Source organism: Girardinichthys multiradiatus, chromosome 12 (genome assembly GCF_021462225.1).
Source record: "Girardinichthys multiradiatus isolate DD_20200921_A chromosome 12, DD_fGirMul_XY1, whole genome shotgun sequence".
Classification (NCBI taxonomy): domain Eukaryota; kingdom Metazoa; phylum Chordata; class Actinopteri; order Cyprinodontiformes; family Goodeidae; genus Girardinichthys; species Girardinichthys multiradiatus.
This window is the reverse complement of record NC_061805.1, coordinates 1811041-1829421: the sequence shown is the minus strand read 5'-3', so window position 1 is coordinate 1829421 and position 18381 is coordinate 1811041. Positions and strand designations below refer to the sequence as shown.

Here is an 18381-nt window from a genome sequence, read left to right as displayed (position 1 = left end):
CATGATGCCACAGAAAAACAAGAAAGGCAATCATAGAGTGCAGACCTCCACCAAGGCAATAGGTTCATTGACACATGGCAGCTTCTTGCTATACTGATGATGTCTACTCTGGATGACTTCTAGCCACTACATATTAGCTGCTGACAGGGTGACAAAGCATGTGGGAATTCCAGGTTGTCGCACCATGGTCTTTATTATTGCCATGGCAATGATAAAGAATCCTTCAAAAAAATCCTGGATCCAGGTGGTGCTCCAAATCACCACCGAAATCTAATCACCTCTTCCTTGTCCTAGTACGCACATTGTCTGAAATTCCATGTAAATCCGCTGATAACTTTTTTTCAATTCAATTCAATTCAAAGTTACTTTATTGATCCCCGAGGGGAAATTAGAATTCCAGTACAACCCATCCAAACATACATCATGACACAAGACAAGAGGGGGACGGGTCATCGAGGCTTTGCTGCCCACTCACAGGTGCTGCCCTTGCTAGATGAGAAAAGAGGCCACATTAGGTAAGTAGAGGGAAAAAGAAATCACATTTCACACTTTATCCTTAGCAGGATACATTTTGAGATTGCAAAAAACCTCAGCACAAAGAAGCAACAAGTTGACAAAACAACATCATGCCAGGAACGGTGAAGGTGGTGTGAGGGGGTGCATATGTTTATCTTGAGCATGTGTGTGTGTGTGCAAGTGAGTGTGTGCAAGTAAGTACATGAAGCACTGTCCCAGAGGTCATTGTCCTTGATGGTTTGTTGTTCATCAACCGGCCAAGTTCTGAGCAGGTCCATAGATGTCCTCAGGGAAGGGAGGGGGCAGAGGGAGCAGAGCGTCATGTTTACATAACTTCCAGGAGAAGTTAAAGATAATCAGCCATCAAGGCCGTGCAGGGGAGCCAGATTCAGAAAAACAATAATTATTTGGGTTAGGCTGACTTTTAATTTTCCGTCAGCCTTGAGAGTCTTGCTGGTGCTTCTTAAAGGCGAATCCAAACAGCTGAATTCCTGGTCTTTCTGCCAGATCCGAGCGAACAACTTTCTCCCAGATTTATCCCATTTCACCCCTGAGTCCAGGAACCGCAACCTGCCTGCGATCCTGTGTAAGGATCACATCCAGTCTGCGATTCAGCTCATGTAACATCTCAGTCTGAGTGTTGATCGCTCTAAAGATCCCATCACACATGCCAGGCAGCCTTACAAACTGATGGACAGACAAAAACATAACCTCCTTGGCAGAGGTAATAACACTCCCACATCGCTTACCTATTTCAACACTGTAGCATCAACAATTTGTTCACCACATACAGTGGGGAGAACAAGTATATGATACACTGCAGATTTTGCAGGTTTTCTCACTTGCAAAACATGTAGAAGGCTTTAATTTTTATCATAGCTACTCTTCAACTGTGATTGACGGAATCGAAAACAAAAATCCAGAACGTCACATTGTGTGATTTTTAAGTAAATAATATGCATTTTATTGCATGACATAAGTATTTGATCATCTAACAACCAGTAAGAATCCCGCCTCTCACAGCCCTGTTAGTTCTTCTTTAGGAAGCCCTCCTGTTCTCCACTCATTACCTGTATTAATTGCACCTGTTTGAACTCGTTATCTGTATAAAAGACACCTGTCCACACACTCAATCAAACAAACTCCAACCTCTCCACAATGGCCAAGACCAGAGAGCTGTGTAAGGACATCAGGGCTAAAATAGTAGACCTGCACAAGGCTGGGATGAGAAGGCAACAACTGTTGGTGCCATTATAAGAAAATGGAAGAAGTTCAAGATGATTGTCAATCTCCCTTGGTCTGGGGCTCCATGCAAGATCTCACCTCGTGGGGCATCAATGATCATGAGGAAGGTGAGGGATCAGCCCAGAACTACACGGCAGGACCAAGTCAATGACCTGAAGAGAGCTGGGACCACAGTCTCAAAGAAGAACATTAGTAACACACTACGCCGCCATGAATTAAAATCCTGCAGCACACGCAAGGTCCCCCTGCTCAAGCCAACGTATGTTAAGGTCCGTCTGAAGTTTGCCACTGACCATCTGGATGATCCAGAGGAGGAATGGGAGAAGGTCATGTGGTCTGATGAGACAAAAATTGAGCTTTTTGACCTAAACTCCACTTGTCATGTTTGTAGGAAGAAGGATGAGTACAACGGCAAGAACACCATCCCTACAGGCATGGCCATTTCTTCTCAATAATGCCTGGTACTCATTTCCTGTAAATTCTGTACCATTGTCTGACCCCATACATTTAATCTTTCCATATGGAGCCACGTCCGGAATAAACTTTTCAGTAGCTTGTACTGTGTCATCCTCGTTTTTCAAACACTATACAAAAACTGCACTAGAATAATCGTCTGTAAAGGATAATGCATATCTGTGACCATCTTTGGACACTGGGTCTATAGGTCCTGCTAAATCTGTGTGAACCATTGCCAGTGGCACTTTAGCTCCTGCATCTGGCTCCCTGTTCCTTGTTTCAACAAATTTTCCCTTTGTACAGACTTCACAATATGGCATAAGGTTTACCTCTTCCTTTAATTTCCATGCCATGAACAACATTTTCAAGTTTCAACACATCTTCATAATTGCAATGTCCTAGAATGTCATGCCAACTTTGTAAGTCATAACATTTTTTTACTCAGATCCCCACATTCATTGTCCGCGGGCTGTAAGTAATAAAGTTTTTTACATACGTGAATGGGGAATTTGGTACCATGTCTGAGAAGAAAGTCATTTTCCTCTTCAAAGATTGCAGTAGCTCTGCTGGATGTGGCAACATTCACTGAGAAGATGTCGTGCAGATATGATGGGATGTACAGTGCGTTCCTCAGCACCGTTTTAAGACGTCGACCTTTGCTGTTGATCAAATACACCTCTGCTTCTCCTCACTGCTTAGCATGGAGATGAAAACATAATTCTTTAGGGATGCTTTTCTTCAATCTGTCCTTCCCTCAGTAAGGACAGACGGGTCGTGGCTGGGTCTTCCAACATGACAACGACGCAAAGCACAGAGCCAGAGCAACTAAGGAGTGGCTCCGTAAGAAGCCTCTCAAAGTCCTGGAGTGGCCTAGCCAGTCTCCAGATCTGAACCCAATTGAAAATCTTTGGAGGGAGCTGAAAGTCTGTATTGCCCAGTGACAGCCCCGAAACCTGAAGGATCTGGAGAAGATCTGTATGGAGGAGTGGTCCAAAATCCCTGCTGCAGTGTGGGCAAACCTCGTCAAGAACTAAAGGAAAAGTCTGATATCTGTAATTGCAAACAAAGGTTTCTGTACCAAATATTCAGTTTTGTTTTTCTGATGTATCAAATACTTATGTCATGCAATAAAATGTTAATTAATTACTTAAAAATCACACAATGTGATTTTTTTTTAGATTCCTTCACTCACAGTTGAAGAGTTCATATGATATAAATTAAAGACGTCTACATGCTTTGCAAGTGGGAAAACCTGCAAAATCAGCAGCATATTAATTAAGCGTTCTCCCCACTGTATACTAGCCTACCATGGAGTTTTTGGACATGCTCAGAAATCCTACCACATGAACACTGACAAGTCACGTAAACCATGCAAAGTCACCACCACTTCAGAATCAACGCAACTGTAACTCAAATGTCACAGCAGTTTCCCACTAATAACATAACACTTAATTGCACACTAAGCTCTGCAGAAACGTTAATCCCCGCAAGGATATGTTATGGTGAAAATTCAAGTGAAACTTAGAGCAACCCTTATGGTCCTAATGATCTGGCTAAAAATTATTGGACCACTGGTGGGGCACTGATAGAGCCCTGAAGTTCATTTCCAGATGGTTGCTTGATATTTCAGTTCCAGATGGTTGCTATAATTAGAAGATTTAATCAATAAATAAAGATAGATGGTACCAGTCATGATACAGCAGAACACACCTTGCAGTCAACACGCAATATTAAGAACAGCAGTGCATCAAAATTAACACACTTACTTCAAAGAAATGACAAAGGACAGGACGTGATGTTTCACAAAATCTCCTTAATTTCCTCATGATTAGTCCCCGTATAACATGTTCAAAATCCCAGCATGCACAGCCAGGAAGGAAAGAGTGTGACAGCAGCCTAAACATTTACATTCCAACAGAACTCAGAAATGTTACTGTTCTGTAGCTCTTTGACATCAAACATTTAGAACTCTCCTCCAGGGTGTACACTTTTCTTGAACTCACTAATATTTCACTGGTTCTCCCACATTTGTGGCAGAACCAGTGAAATATTGATTAGATTTCATTAAAATGTAAACTCAAAGTTTATTTCAATTGAGCAGTGGCTGACTCAATATGGTGTTTCCAGGGTGATTCTGTTCCTTCAGTAAACAGTAAAGGCAGATGACAAAAGTTCCCTAACAATTGAAGTTAAAGCCAAAGCCTTGCTAATCAATACAGCATTAAAGTCCATACAAAGATGTTAATTGGGAGTCGTTATTTTACATCACTCCTGCATGTTGTCAAAATGTCCAAGAACCTGTAGTATTTTAGTGTTTGATCATTTTGAAATGGTCATTATTTGTTAGAGGTTAAAAAAACTCATCCTGAGGGTAGGATATTCCCATTTTAGAGAAAAGAATGATTCATTGAATTTTTATCCATGCAAATAAGAAAGCTATATGTCTCTGTTGAAAGATTGTTACATAAAGCTCTTTCAACTGTGTGCCAGAAAAGTCTTGTTTCCACTCTGTCTGACAATATGTTCAAAGGACTTAAATTCTAAATATCAAATAAAATTCATACTGATTAAATATGTTGTAAGATCTGCAAATGTAGATATATCTTTTATTGACACAGTCAAATGAAAAATCCAGTGTCTAATGGACATGAACAAACCATGCATTCCATTTTAAAACCATCAAATCATTTTCTGGTTGTGATAGTAACACCTGCTGTTGTAGGCATGCTGGAGCTCTGTGTTTGAGCCATAAAGGGAATATAGCCTGTTGTCCTGAGCTTACTCAGGTTTTTTAGGCTAATATTTGCTGTATTCCTGCTGGTTACAAAACACTGAAAAATAACTGTCCAAAAAAGCAGTGTTTCACACAGAAAAGGAGGAATTCAAGTTTTTGAAAAGAATACATCAGAATAAAATTAACCGAGAAACTCCAACATACTGCCACCTTCAGCGGCGTGAATCTAGCAATGTGTGTCAGTGTCTGACTGTTGGTAGTTTACATTTATTTAAGTCCTAAGATTTCAAACTGGTTGTCAGGAGTGACCAATGCACAGTCTGTGAAACAACATCAATATTGCTTCCTATAGTTTGGGATATGCAGGGAAAGATTTAACAAACAGATTATTGCATTGCTTGAACTTTAAATCCATAACTTGCTCTGGAACAAGTTAATAAACTAGATCAAGTACTTTAAAAGCACTGCACCTTTGCTCTTCATCCATGTTGTTGATTCCACTGTTGCTTTAAAAGCAGAGATAAAAAAGCTCGTACTCGTACTCGTCGTCTTCCGCTCTATCCAGGACCGGGTCGCGGGGGCAGCAGACTCAGCAGAGACGTCCCTCTCCCCAGACACCTCCTCCAGCTCCTCCGGGGGGAGCCCAAGGCGTTCCCAGGCCAGCCGAGAGACATAGTCCCTCCAGTGTGTCCTGGGCCGTCCCCAGGGCCTCCTCCCGGTGGGACGTGCCTGGAACACCTCCCGAGGAAGGCGTCCAGGAGGCATCCGGTATAGATGCCCGAGCCACCTCAACTGGCACCTCTCGATGTGGAGGAGCAGCGGCTCTACTCCGAGCCCCTCCCGGATGGCCGAGCTCCTCACCCTATCTCTAAGGGAGTGCCCGGCCACCCTATGGAGGAAGCTCATTTCAGCCGCTTGTATCCGGGATCTCGTTCTTTCGGTTCTGACCCAAAGTTCATGGCCATAGGTGAGGGTAGGAATGTAGACCGACCGGTAAATCGAGAGCTTCGCTATTCGGCTCAGCTCTCTCTTCACCACAACGGACCGGCACAGTGCCCCCATTACTGCGGCAGCCGCACCGATCCATCTGTCGATCTCCCGCTCCATTCTTCCCTGACTCATGAACAAGACCCCGAGATACTTAAACTCCTCCACTTGAGGCAGGAGATAAAAAGCTGTAAATTAAATTAGATTTAAAAAAGAAATGGACATGTCCTAATTGTTTCTACACTGCCTGTTTAATCTTTAAAAAAAGAAGAGAAAACTGTTCCTTTTTTTCTGCACATTTTAATAATTGATTTTTATTCAGTTGCTTACTTACCATCGAGATAAAAAAACACATTTTGCTGTTCAGCTTAATCCACAGTTATTTGGTTTGAGATTTATTAACGCAAAGTGAAACTACGATGGAGATTAGGAAAGTTGATTGGTCCATCTTCCACCTTTCCATCAAACAGCTGTGTGGAAAACATCTAGTTATCTACAACTTCAAACAAATCTTTAAAATATGTATAAACTTTATGACTTGTTTTATTCTTTCTGTATTTTTGATATTCAGACACAGATTGTATATTTTACTACATCAACAGATAGAAAGACTGGATAAAAGCTTTGGAGGGCAGGTAGCCTTCATCCACCTCCTCTCCTCGTCGTTTGTGGTTCATGTCTCCTGTTCTCTCTGCAGGCGTTGTCAGAAGGTTTTACAGTGAACTGGTGAAGTGGAAGGTCACTGATGCTGTAATCTGATCTTTAGAAGGCAGGGAGCTTAGACATGCAGGTTTCAAAGGCTTCAGACCCCCCTGTCCAGATTAGAACGATGTCTAGTTAATGAAACCATTAGATTGGACTGGAACTAGAACTGAAAGAAACACAACAGTGTAGGCAAAATAACTGAAAAACTGTGGCACAATAAATTCCTCTTTCTTCTTTCTTTTCATTGTTTTGGATTGTTTTCTGCAGATCTTGTCCTCAGGACAGCAGAATCAGGCTCCCAAATACATATAGTTAAAATGCATTTCTTTAGAGCTTCTCATGATATGATTGTGACAATGTAATTTTCTCAAAATGGTATTCAAGCTCATATTAGAGTGCAAATTTAACCACAATGCAAAGATGATTGACTTTACGGGTAGCAATGTATCTGATTGCTTCCTGGTTCCCAGTAACAGAGTTTATTTGCCTTTCTCTTGAAAATGTAAAAGGCAGTATTTGTGTGTGTGTGTGTGTTTTTTAAGAATAATTAAACACCAATATTACAGCATCTGTAGCAATGTAGCAAAAGAAGCCATTGCCATTTATAGCAACTGATGTACCTAGGTAGGCAGTACTTTCAAAGTAACAGTCACATGTGCAGCACAATAAAGGTTCTCATGGCACAGCTCCTTGCCCCAGATGGCTTGTTTTCTTTCTGTGGGAAAGCAGGTAAGCAGTCCGTGTGATATAATAAAAGAAAGCATGACTCATCAGACCAGACCTTCTCTGGCCTGGTCTGATCCTCCACTATGGTAACATTCCTTTTATCGTTTCTATCCTTACATCCACTCATGTGTCACTGCCACAAACATTTTAGCCAGAATTGTTCCAGAGAAAGAAAAACATTGTGGGCTGTTTGTGAGTGAACTCAGTGTGATGTGCTCATTCTGATATGTATTTGTCAATCCAGTGTGTGATGTTAGTGAGTGAAATTTTTGCACAACTATCTTCCTAGAAAAACACACTACTGCAGCCACACATGAAGATAGTGCCCGCAAAATTAGGTTTAGACACACACACACACACACACACACACTCACACACACACACACACACACACACACATGAAGTGAGGCAGAAATCCACTGCAATGCAGGATAGAGGTTTTCCCTACAGTGTGTGGGAGACATACCAATTACAGAGCAGGGGGATGAACTGGATTGCCCTCCTTTTGTTATGTTGTCTAGCTTCCACTCTCTCTGTCTTTCTTTAATGATCTTTCTCTTAGTCTTTCTACACCTCCTTTCATCTTCTCCTTTTTCCATTTCCCCTTCTCTACCTCATCTCCTTCATATTTTATTTCCTTCTTTGTTTATTGAAACTGGAAAGGCATACCTCTTAATGTTAGTTCAGTATCATCACAAAGGTATGATTCAGTAATATGTTAATGTACAGACACTGTACAGTTAGAGTTGGAACTATTTGGTTTACTCATGCAACATTATCTATCCGTGCCTTCTGGTTTTTATTTATCTAGTTTCAGTGGGTTGCCCATTAAGGTTTTGTCACTTTTCAAACACAGATGGCTCAAGTTATAAAGGTTGCTGATGTTTCTGTTTTCTAAATCAACTTGCTTTTAAATTGAGTAGATATCCGACTGAAAGAGACACAATCTTAAAAAGTGACACCAAAACAAAGCAGAGAAAAGTCCCAACTATCACTAATCAGCTATTTGGGAATATTAATGTAATTCTTACTCATCTACACTGATGATGATGAGAGAAAGGTGGACTGAACCAAAGCTTTACATCAGCTTTTTTCAACAGCAATAAGATACAACATTCATTGTATTCTGAACTAAATTACTCACCTGAAACAAACATCACTGACAAATAAAAATCAGCGAAAACCACCTGCATGTAGCATATAACCAGCCCCAGATCATATGGAAACCTTCAAAGTTGCAGAACTGTGACAATACATGGTGCTGTGTGAAGGGATGTCCCACCACTTGTTCTCCTGTGGAGCATTCAAGTACAGCTCCTACACTGGATTGTCTATACTGTATATCAAAACAACTCCAAAAGGGATTGAAATATTTTTTCTTTTATGAAATGTCAGCACAGTCTTTATAAACATCACTGTTGACCAGTTCTAGGTGGTTTTATTGTTGTATATGTCATCTATTATTCCATGTTGTATACCGTACTCGTACTCGTCGTCTTCCGCTTTATCCGGGACCGGGTCACGGGGGCAGCAGACTCAGCAGAGACGCCCAGACGTCCCTCTCCCCAGACACCTCCTCCAGCTCCTCCGGGTGGAGCCCAAGGCGTTCCCAGGCCAGCTGAGAGACATAGTCCCTCCATCGTGTCCTGGGCCGTCTCCTGGGCCTCCTCCCGGTGGGACGTGCCTGGAACACCTCCCGAGGAAGGCGTCCAGGAGGCATCCGGTATAGATGCCCGAGCCACCTCAACTGGCTCCTCTCGATGTGAAGGAGCAGCGGCTCTACTCCGAGCCCCTCCCAGATGGCCGAACTCCTCACCCTATCTCTAAGGGAGTGCCCGGCCACCTTACGGAGGAAGCTCATTTCAGCCGCTTGTATCCGTGATCTCGTTCTTTTGGTCATGACCCAAAGTTCATGGCCATAGGTGAGGGTAGGAATGTAGACTGACCGGTAAATTGAGAGCTTTGCTTTTCGGCTCAGCTCTATCTTCACCACAACGGACCGGCATAGTGCCCCCATTACTGTGGCAGCCGCACCGATCCGTCTGTCGATCTCCCGCTCCATTTTTCCCCCATTCGTGAACAAGACCCCGAGATACTTAAACTCCTCCACTTGAGGCAGGAACTCCCCTCCAACCTGAAGAGGACAAGCCACCCTTTTCCGGTCGAGAACCATGGCCTCGGACTTGGAGGAGCTGATCTTCATCCCAGCCGCTTCACACTCGGCTGCAAACCGCCCCATCGCATGCTGTAGGTCTTGGCTAGAGGGGGCCAGCAGGACCACGTCATCTGCAAAAAGAAGAGACGAAATCCACTGGTCCCGAAACCGGACCCCCTCCGGCCCTTGGCTGCATCTAGAAATACTGTCCATAAAAGTTATGAACAGGACTGGTGACAAAGGGCAGTGCTGCCGGAGTCCAACATGCAACGGGAACAGGTCCGACTTAGTGCCGGCAATGCGAACCAAACTCCTGCTCCGCTTTACAGAGACCGGATGGCCCCTAATAAAGGGCCCCCGATTCCATACTCCTGGAGCACCCCCCACAGGGCATCACGAGGGACACAGTCAAATGCCTTCTCCAGGTCCACAAAACACATGTGAACCGGTTGGGCAAACTCCCATGAATCCTCGAGCACCCTCTAGAGGGTATAGAGCTGGTCCAGTGTTCCACGGCTGGGACGAAAACCACACTGCTCCTCCTGAAGCCGAGGTTCGACTATCGGCCAGACTCTCCTCTCCAATACCCTGGCGTAGGCCTTACCAGGGAGGCTGAGGAGTGTGATCCCCCTGTAGTTGGAACACACCCTCCGGTCCCCATTCTTATGAAGGGGGACCACCACCACCACCCCAGTCTGCCAGTCCAGAGGCACTGTCCCCGTCCGCCACGCAATGTTGAAGAGTCGTGTCATCCATGACAGCCCAACAACATCCAGAGACTTGAGGTACTCAGGGCGGATCTCTGCCACCCCCGAAGCCTTGCCACCGCGGAGCTTTTTAACCACCTCGGTGACTTCAGCCTGGGTGATGAAAGAGTCCAGCCCCGAGTCCCCAGCCTCTGTTTCCACCACAGAATGCGTGATGGCAGGATTGAGGAGATCCTCGAAGTATTCCTTCCACCGCCCGATAATGTCCTCAGCTGAGGTCAGCAGTTTCCCACCCCCACTATAAACAGTGTTGGCGAAGCACTGCTTCCCCCTCCTGAGGCACCGGACTTCGAGGCCAACCGGTAGTCCTTCTCCATGGCCTCACCGAACTCCTCCCGGGCCCGAGTTTTTGCCTCTGCCACAGCCCGGGCCGCAGCACGCTTGGCCTCACGGTACCCGTCAGCCGCCTCAGGAGTCCCACAAGCCAACCACAGCCAATAGGACTCCTTCTTCAGCTTGACAGCGTCCCTTACTGCTAGTGTCCACCACCGGGTTCGGGGATTGCCGCAGCGACAGGCACCACAGACCTTACGGCCACAGCTAATGCAGCAGCATCGACAATAGATGCGTAGAACATGGTCCACTCGGACTCTATGTCTCCAACATCCCCTGGGATCTGGTCAAAGCTCTCCCGGAGATGGGAGTTGAATATAGTCCCATATTTATTAACAAAATTAGGCCAAATCATCAGTCAGTTTTTTCTGTTCACTGTTTGAAATACTAAGACATACTGATAATAAGTTTTGTTCACTGTTGAAGTACACATATTTATACATTTTTTCTCTTGATTGAAATTTACTGAAAATGTACCAAACCATTATTTTAAACCAAGGTGACCTGTGAGTTAGGAGCACTGTTGCTTGACCTATTTCAAATCCGCCTTATGTTAATACTTGGATAGCTTTTTTCTTTCAATAAATTCACTTAAAAAATCATCACTTGAAATATGCATTACCTTTGTATGATACTAAAATCTGTTTGATGATCTGAAACATTAAAATTTGACAAAAGACCAAAAATGCAAAAAATGCCTAATACTTGGAAACCCTGAGATGACTGAAGATTAAGTTGAGATTCTACATGGTCAGGTCAAGTAGAAACAAGTGATCCCACAGGTTCGTGTGGGATTACTAGATAAAGGGAAAAAAAATGTCCACTATGTAGACATACAGAATCTATCTTGTTGTCTTACCAAGAGGCTACCAGTTCAGCTGGCAAATAGTGCGAGGACATAACTGTCTCCACTTCTTGTCTCTGTGTCAACAGCTAAAAACGTCAGGATCCAAGTTGTTTTTTTTCATGTTTCTTAAACCATGCTTGTGTCTATGTGTGTCTGCTAAAGAGAGTTTGCAAAGGAAAGGGAGCGTGTGGAGAAGAGGCAAGAGTTCCTGAAGCTTCGCCGACAGCAGCAGATTGAGAGAGAGTTAACTGGTTATTTGGAGTGGATCTGTAAAGCAGGTTGGAAACACACACACACATATCTTTACTCGATAAATATTAAATGCATTAACGTTACCTTTGAGTATGACTATTGAAAATGGCACAAAGTGTAAATATGTTGCAGAGGAGGTGATGCTGGCTGAGGAGGACAAGAACGCAGAAGAGAAATCTCTGGATGGAGCATGGTACAAACGGAAACACAATCCCAACTCTGGTGAGGGCTGTCATCAGCACAATCTGATTTGCTCCAATCAAATCAAAATACATTTAGAGTAGTAACAATGCAAAACAAAAATGCATCTAAAAATTAGAGAAAATAGCTTGGTAAACATGTGCTGATAACAAAAAAAAAAGATGTTCTTTATAGGTAAATTTGCACATGCAGAAGATTTAAGATTATGTTCTCTGTCAAAATATCAGTGACAGGTGCTCACAAACACTGTAAGATTCAATGAAGGAGTTAAAAACTAATGGGGCCAGACCAAATTACCTGAGGTTTTCTGTGTTTTGTAGTCTGGTCCCAGTGCTTTTTAGTGTCGCTCATTAAAATAATGTTTGCATATATAAATATACAGTAAAATATGTAAATAGTGTATATAGGTCTTAATCAGGGCTAAACATATACAGGTGCATCCTAAAAAATAAGACAATTCCTCTTGTCTAGCTACTTCTGAACCAGAGGCTACGTTGGAATAATCTTACCGGGACTTAGGAGAAAAAGAACTGGACTGTTGCTCACTGGTCCTAAGTCCTCTTTTCTGAAGAAAGTAAAATTTGCATTTGATTTGGAAATCAAGGTCCCAAAGTCTGGAGGAAGAGTGGAGAGGAGCAGAATCCAAGTTGCTTGATGATTTGGAGTGTCATGCCATCAACTGGTTCTGGTCCACAGTCAACCATCCGTTTACCAGGACATTTTGGAGCACTTCATGCTTCCTTCTGCTGACAAGCTTTGTAAAGATATTGATTTCATTTTCCAGCAGGAATTGGTACCGGCTCACACTGCCAAATGTACCAAAAGTAAAATAAAGGCTGGAAATATTTAACTCTATGTGCATTGAATTTAAATAATACATGACTGTAACTTTCTGAAATAAGTGACAAACAATCTTGACCTTTAAAGAGTATTAAGATTTTTTTGATGCACCTGTACATGTAGCCTCTACACTGAAATCATGGCTATTTTTCACTGGACGTTGTTGATTAAGTCTGTAGTCAAACTGGTGGCTGGTTCCACAGCAACAATGTTACATGCTGTTTCACATGCATAACAATTTCTAGATCATTGAAATATGAACAATTTAATATTTATTTTTTCTTTTTGAATGCTTCTTTTATTATTCTGATACAAAATAATACACAAAGATAAATAATGGATTTGTTATGTTTCTTTAAACTGTGGAAGGTGTCATTACAATGCAGATGTTTCTGTATAGAAAATATCTGTATTGTCTATGCAAAAACACAGGGTGAATCCTGTATAGGAGCAACCTTAAATGTTCTCTTCACTTCTTTTTTACAGCATTTTGTCATGAAATGGGAAATCCCTAAAGTATTTGTAAAATAAATAAATAGCAATGGATCATGATTAGAAGCCCAAATATAGTAAGCTGAACTACTTGTTAATAAAATGAGGTTTTTACTTCATGTTATGAGAAAAGGGACCTGCTAAAAGATTGACAAGTTTCAAAAGGCATAACAGGAAATCATCACTTTGTTCTATTCTACATTTGCAGTTCTGAAAAGGACAAAGAAGAGTAAGAATGACCTCATCAATGCAGAGGAAGGAGAGGACCATTTCACTGACATTTCATCTGTTGGTGAGGACAATAAATTAGACTCTGAATGCCAAACACAATAACAAAAATATGACTTTTGGTTGTTAAACTGGGTCACTTGGTCACTCAGTTTGTGTTAATAAACTGAAGTGACATAAAGAAAAAAATGCTAGATAACTAAACAATTTTGTAATTGAATAAACAAAACAGTCCTGTCCAGGGTGTACCCTGCCTCCCGCCCATAGACTGCTGGAGATAGGCACCAGCTCCCCCGTGACCCACTATGGAAGAAGTGGTAGAAAATGACTGACTGACTGATAAACTAAACAGTAAAAAGCATAAAAGCAATTGAAACAAACTGAACACCATAACACCAATAAATAAAAAGATCTCAGATTTGCAGTTGTTTTAGAGCAATCTGATGTGTTTATACTCTCTGTTGTGTAAAAACCCCTTCTCTGCCTTAAAGAACATTTAACTGGTCACAGAAATAAAGTATTTGTCAACTTGTTCAGCTAACATTTGAGGAGGATCTCCCTTAAACATTGCTGTTTCTATAGGAGTGAGACCATCTGTTTTCTAGGATTGTTTTTCAGGCGATGCAGAAGAAGTTTTAAACTAAAGCAGAGAATAACAGCTCTGGCAGGTTTTCTGTCTTCTTTTTCTTCTCACTCTTCACATTTTGGTAAAATTACTTATCGTTTAGTATAGGGCTGGCACAACAGCTGCACATTAAGGAGTGGTGGAGACTGTTGAATGTGACTTATTGCTTCATTAAGGAAATACATCAGTTATAAATTGTTTCCTGTGTTCATTAGAAGAATTTGTTTCTCTGTTTTTCTCAGAATTGGGCTCGATTGTATTAAAATGTAACTCTCATAATGTATTCTTGTCTAGTTCTGATTGGGCAAAACTGCGTTCAGTTTGACTTGTGAACTTTATTGCCATTTTTGTGTGTTTCATTCCTACTGCCCCCCCAGGGTCGCCGTTTGCGCGAACTAGTGTAAAGAGCAAGAATGATAGCTCGTCTTACCTGAGGAGGAAAGAGAAGAGGATTCGCTTCGCCATCCGCCACCTGGTCAAATCCCAGACGTTTTACTGGACTGTATTATGTCTTGTTGGCCTCAACACGCTGTGTGTAGCCATAGTACACTACGACCAGCCTGAGTGGCTAACTTATGCATTATGTGAGTACTGGGTAATAAATTTAATGGGGACGTTATCTTTTAGTATTACATTAGATGCTCATGACTAAACTAATCACACATTGTGAGAAGTTGTTTTAAAAAGGTAACTTTATTTATCACTGAAATCCCTTCAAACTAAAAATGAAACTCTTGTGGCTACTTTTTTTTTTTTAAAGAATCTTCAAAACTGTTAACTGTTATACTTAAGTTGTTGTGATAACCTTTTTCTATGCCCTGTACCACAAAATGTAATCATTACTGGTACTAAATAGTGATCCACCAATCAGTTAGTCAGTAATCAAAGTTTCCCTCATTCAATTCAATTCAGGTCATGTATTTAGCACCAATTCACAACACATGTCGTCTCAAGGCACTTTACAAAGTCAATTCAATTGACTAGATTTCAAGTCAGGTACATACATTCCAATTAATTTTAACTATCAACAGTGTAGTCAAGTTCAGTTTATTATTCAAATTGGTTAAAAAGTTTTTCTATCTAAGGAAACCGAGCAGATTGCATCCAGTCAGTGACTTGCAGCATTCACTCCTGCTGGATGATCATGTAGCAACAGCGGACAGTCGTTGCATTGATTTTGCAGCAATCCCTCAAACTGAACCTGCATGTTGCATCAGTGGAGAGGAAAACTCTCTTTTAACAGGAAGACACTTCTAGCAGAACCAGAAGCAGGCTCAGTGTGAGCGGCCATCTGCCACGACTGACTGGGGGTTTGAGAGAACAGAGCAGAGATTCTAAAGAACACAGAGGCACTGATCCAGGAGTACTTTCTATAGGAAAGAAAAGCAAAACAAAGCATTAATGGTTTTAGCTTCTTTAGAGGCTTCATGTAAGAGAGAAAGACAGCTAAGCAGATGAACTCTGAGCCAGATTTCAAGTCTAGAGTATGAAAGAGAGCACATACAGTTAGTCGCAGTAGACGCTCAGCCAGTAGCTATGTCTAAGAGAGACAGGGTTAAACACTGAAAGACAGGGCCAAGTGTATCATCGGTAGAAGGTGAGCATTGCGCTGTTGGCAGCAGCAGTTTGGACGATGCCCCCCTCCAGGAAGGTGTCACAGCTTAAATGCAGAGCCAGGCCAGATGTAGCTTCTAGAAAGCAAAAAAAAAAAAACAGAGAGAGAACATAAAGTTAAAAGCTGAAATAACAGCAAATAATGCAAAATTGGAGAGTAGTATGAGAATGTACCAGAGAGAATGAATGTGGTCATTATGTCCTCCAGCAGCCTAAGTCTATAGCAGCATAACTACAGAGATAGCTCAGGATAACCTAAGCCACTCTAACTATAAGCTTTATCAAAAAGGAAAGTTTTAAGCCTAGCCTTAAAAGTAGACAGGGTGTCTGCCTCACGGACTAAAACTGGGAGCTGGTTCCACAGGAGAGGAGCCTGATAACTAAAGGATCTGTCTCCCATTCTACTTCTAGAGACTCTAGGAACCACCAGTAAACCTGCAGTCTGAGAACGAAGTGCTCTGTTAGGAACATATGGACCAATCAGATCTCTGATGTATGATGGAGCTAGATCATTAAGGGCTTTATATGTGAGGAGGAGAATTTTAATTTCTATTCTGGATTTAACAGGGAGCCAATGAAGGGAAGCTAAAATAGGAGAATTATGATCTCTCTTTTTAATTTTCATCAGACCTCTTGCTGCAGCATTTTGGATCAGCTAAAGATGGTAAAGAATTATAGTAGTCCAGCCTTGAAGTAACAAATGCATGGACTAGTTTTTCAGTGTCACTCCTGGACAGGATATTTCTAATTTTGGCAATAATAACTTTTCTATATTTTTTTAACGTCAAAATATTTTGCTTTTATTTTCTAAAACAAAACAAGCGTCACATAGATGAATTCATTTGAGTTTCAGTCTTTGAAAAGAAAATCCGTGTCAGACTGAAATTAGTGTCTGATTGGTGTGTCACATATATTTTGTCTTGTATTGCAAAGGCCCATTGTTTAACATTTATGTTTATCTCCATAAATCAAACAGACTTCATAAAAAATCAGTTGAAGACATGTTAACAATTTTTCGTTAATGTTCTTTCTGGAACATGGTGTTGCACAAATCAGGCAGGAATGTTACATCTTTGTTTTGAGGATAAGTAGATAGGACAGAAATGTGCATATATATGTAACAAATCAGCTGTGTGCATGCTCAGTCTCTGTAAAGTAATCCTGAATCTCTTGAGAAACATGAGCATACCACACCAGCTCCAGGCAAATGTACACTCAACTGAAGTTTATAAATACCAGATAGGTTTAATAGTAATCTGTGTGTTTTTCCCCATTTCCATGGAAAGACCTGGCTGAGTTTGTGTTTCTGGGCTTGTTCCTGGCTGAGATGACCATGAAAATGTATGGCCTCGGACCCCAGAACTATTTCCACTCGTCTTTTAACTGTTTTGATTTTGGGGTGAGTCTTCCTGCACAACTGGGAGCTTTCTCACTGCATGTGAACATGATTTGTAACCTCAGTGACTTTCAACTAAACAATGTGTAAGCCTGCAGAATTTATGTGAATGTGTTTCTAGGTCATTATTGGGAGTATTTTTGAGGTGGTCTGGGCTGCAATCAAACCTGGTGCCTCATTTGGGATCAGCGTTCTGAGAGCACTAAGACTACTCCGGATCTTCAAAGTCACCAAGTAAGTATTGGGACTGTATGTATGTGTGTTTTAAACTGATTAGATGTTATACATATTGTGCCTTCATGTGTTTCTGTGTGTAGGTACTGGAACTCTTTGAGGAACCTGGTGGTGTCCCTGCTCAACTCTATGAAGTCTATCATCAGTCTATTGTTTCTGCTCTTCCTTTTCATTGTGGTCTTCGCTCTGCTGGGCATGCAGCTGTTTGGTGGACAGTAAGTCATTTTTTCAACACTGATGCTGTTTGTTGTGAAAACAGTTACTGTAAAGATCAGTTCCTGTGATTTTTAGATAAACCATGGTTTCATGTGGCTCCTAGGGCACTGGACTAATATTACCACTTACTACAACCCAGACACAGTTTTGTTTTAAAAATATCTTGCTTATAGCTTAATTATATTAAAACAACAACCCAACGTAGATGTGCAAGTGATCTTACCTTAAGAAGGAACGTGTGTCTTTGCCATTAGTTCCACTCAGTGATGTATGCATGCATCAGCACTACATCAATTCACCATCCTTCCGTACGTCTTTCCTGTGTACTGGAGACTTTTTTAAACATTGCTTATAATTATGTTATACAGCAAGGTTTTGGAGACATGCTGTGCTATGTCTGCACCTGTTTTGTATGTTTTCAACTGTACCAATCTTGAAGGAATGTCACTGGATGAATTATAGTTAGACTGCAACGTCAGTCTTTTTTGATTTACTGCTACATCACACAATCGAACCAAGAACCTGGCTCAATCCATGAAGTCAACCCGACATCGGTCGAAATCGGTCAAAAACACACAGTGCAGTGTGACTGTGTGGTTGGAGGCATGTACAGAGGCCCTCAGTCCTGGGGGTGACTACTGGCCCAGACTATGTACTGCATGACATCTTCTCCCATTGCCAGCTTACCTTTATTACAACCTTCTCAAATAATCCATATGGTCCTTAACTTCCTTTAAAGACATTTTGCGCAGCAAAAATTAATTATCCAATCCTTCCTCCTTTTCTTAATTTTTAAATTCAGAATCTGTTCT

The 18381-nt window shown here is 41.7% G+C and overlaps 1 protein-coding gene across 1 annotated transcript in view; it reads left to right on the top strand.

Moving 5' to 3' along the window:
- cacna1ba (calcium channel, voltage-dependent, N type, alpha 1B subunit, a) overlaps positions 1 to 18381 on the top strand; it is a 150692-nt gene that overhangs the window by 43579 nt on the left and 88732 nt on the right. Inside the window, exons 8-14 of the mRNA XM_047380421.1 lie at positions 11634 to 11749; positions 11856 to 11945; positions 13465 to 13548; positions 14487 to 14693; positions 17010 to 17122; positions 17241 to 17353; positions 17437 to 17568. Of these exons, the coding sequence (XP_047236377.1) occupies positions 11634 to 11749; positions 11856 to 11945; positions 13465 to 13548; positions 14487 to 14693; positions 17010 to 17122; positions 17241 to 17353; positions 17437 to 17568 (855 nt within the window). The remainder of the gene's footprint in view (positions 1 to 11633; positions 11750 to 11855; positions 11946 to 13464; positions 13549 to 14486; positions 14694 to 17009; positions 17123 to 17240; positions 17354 to 17436; positions 17569 to 18381) is intronic.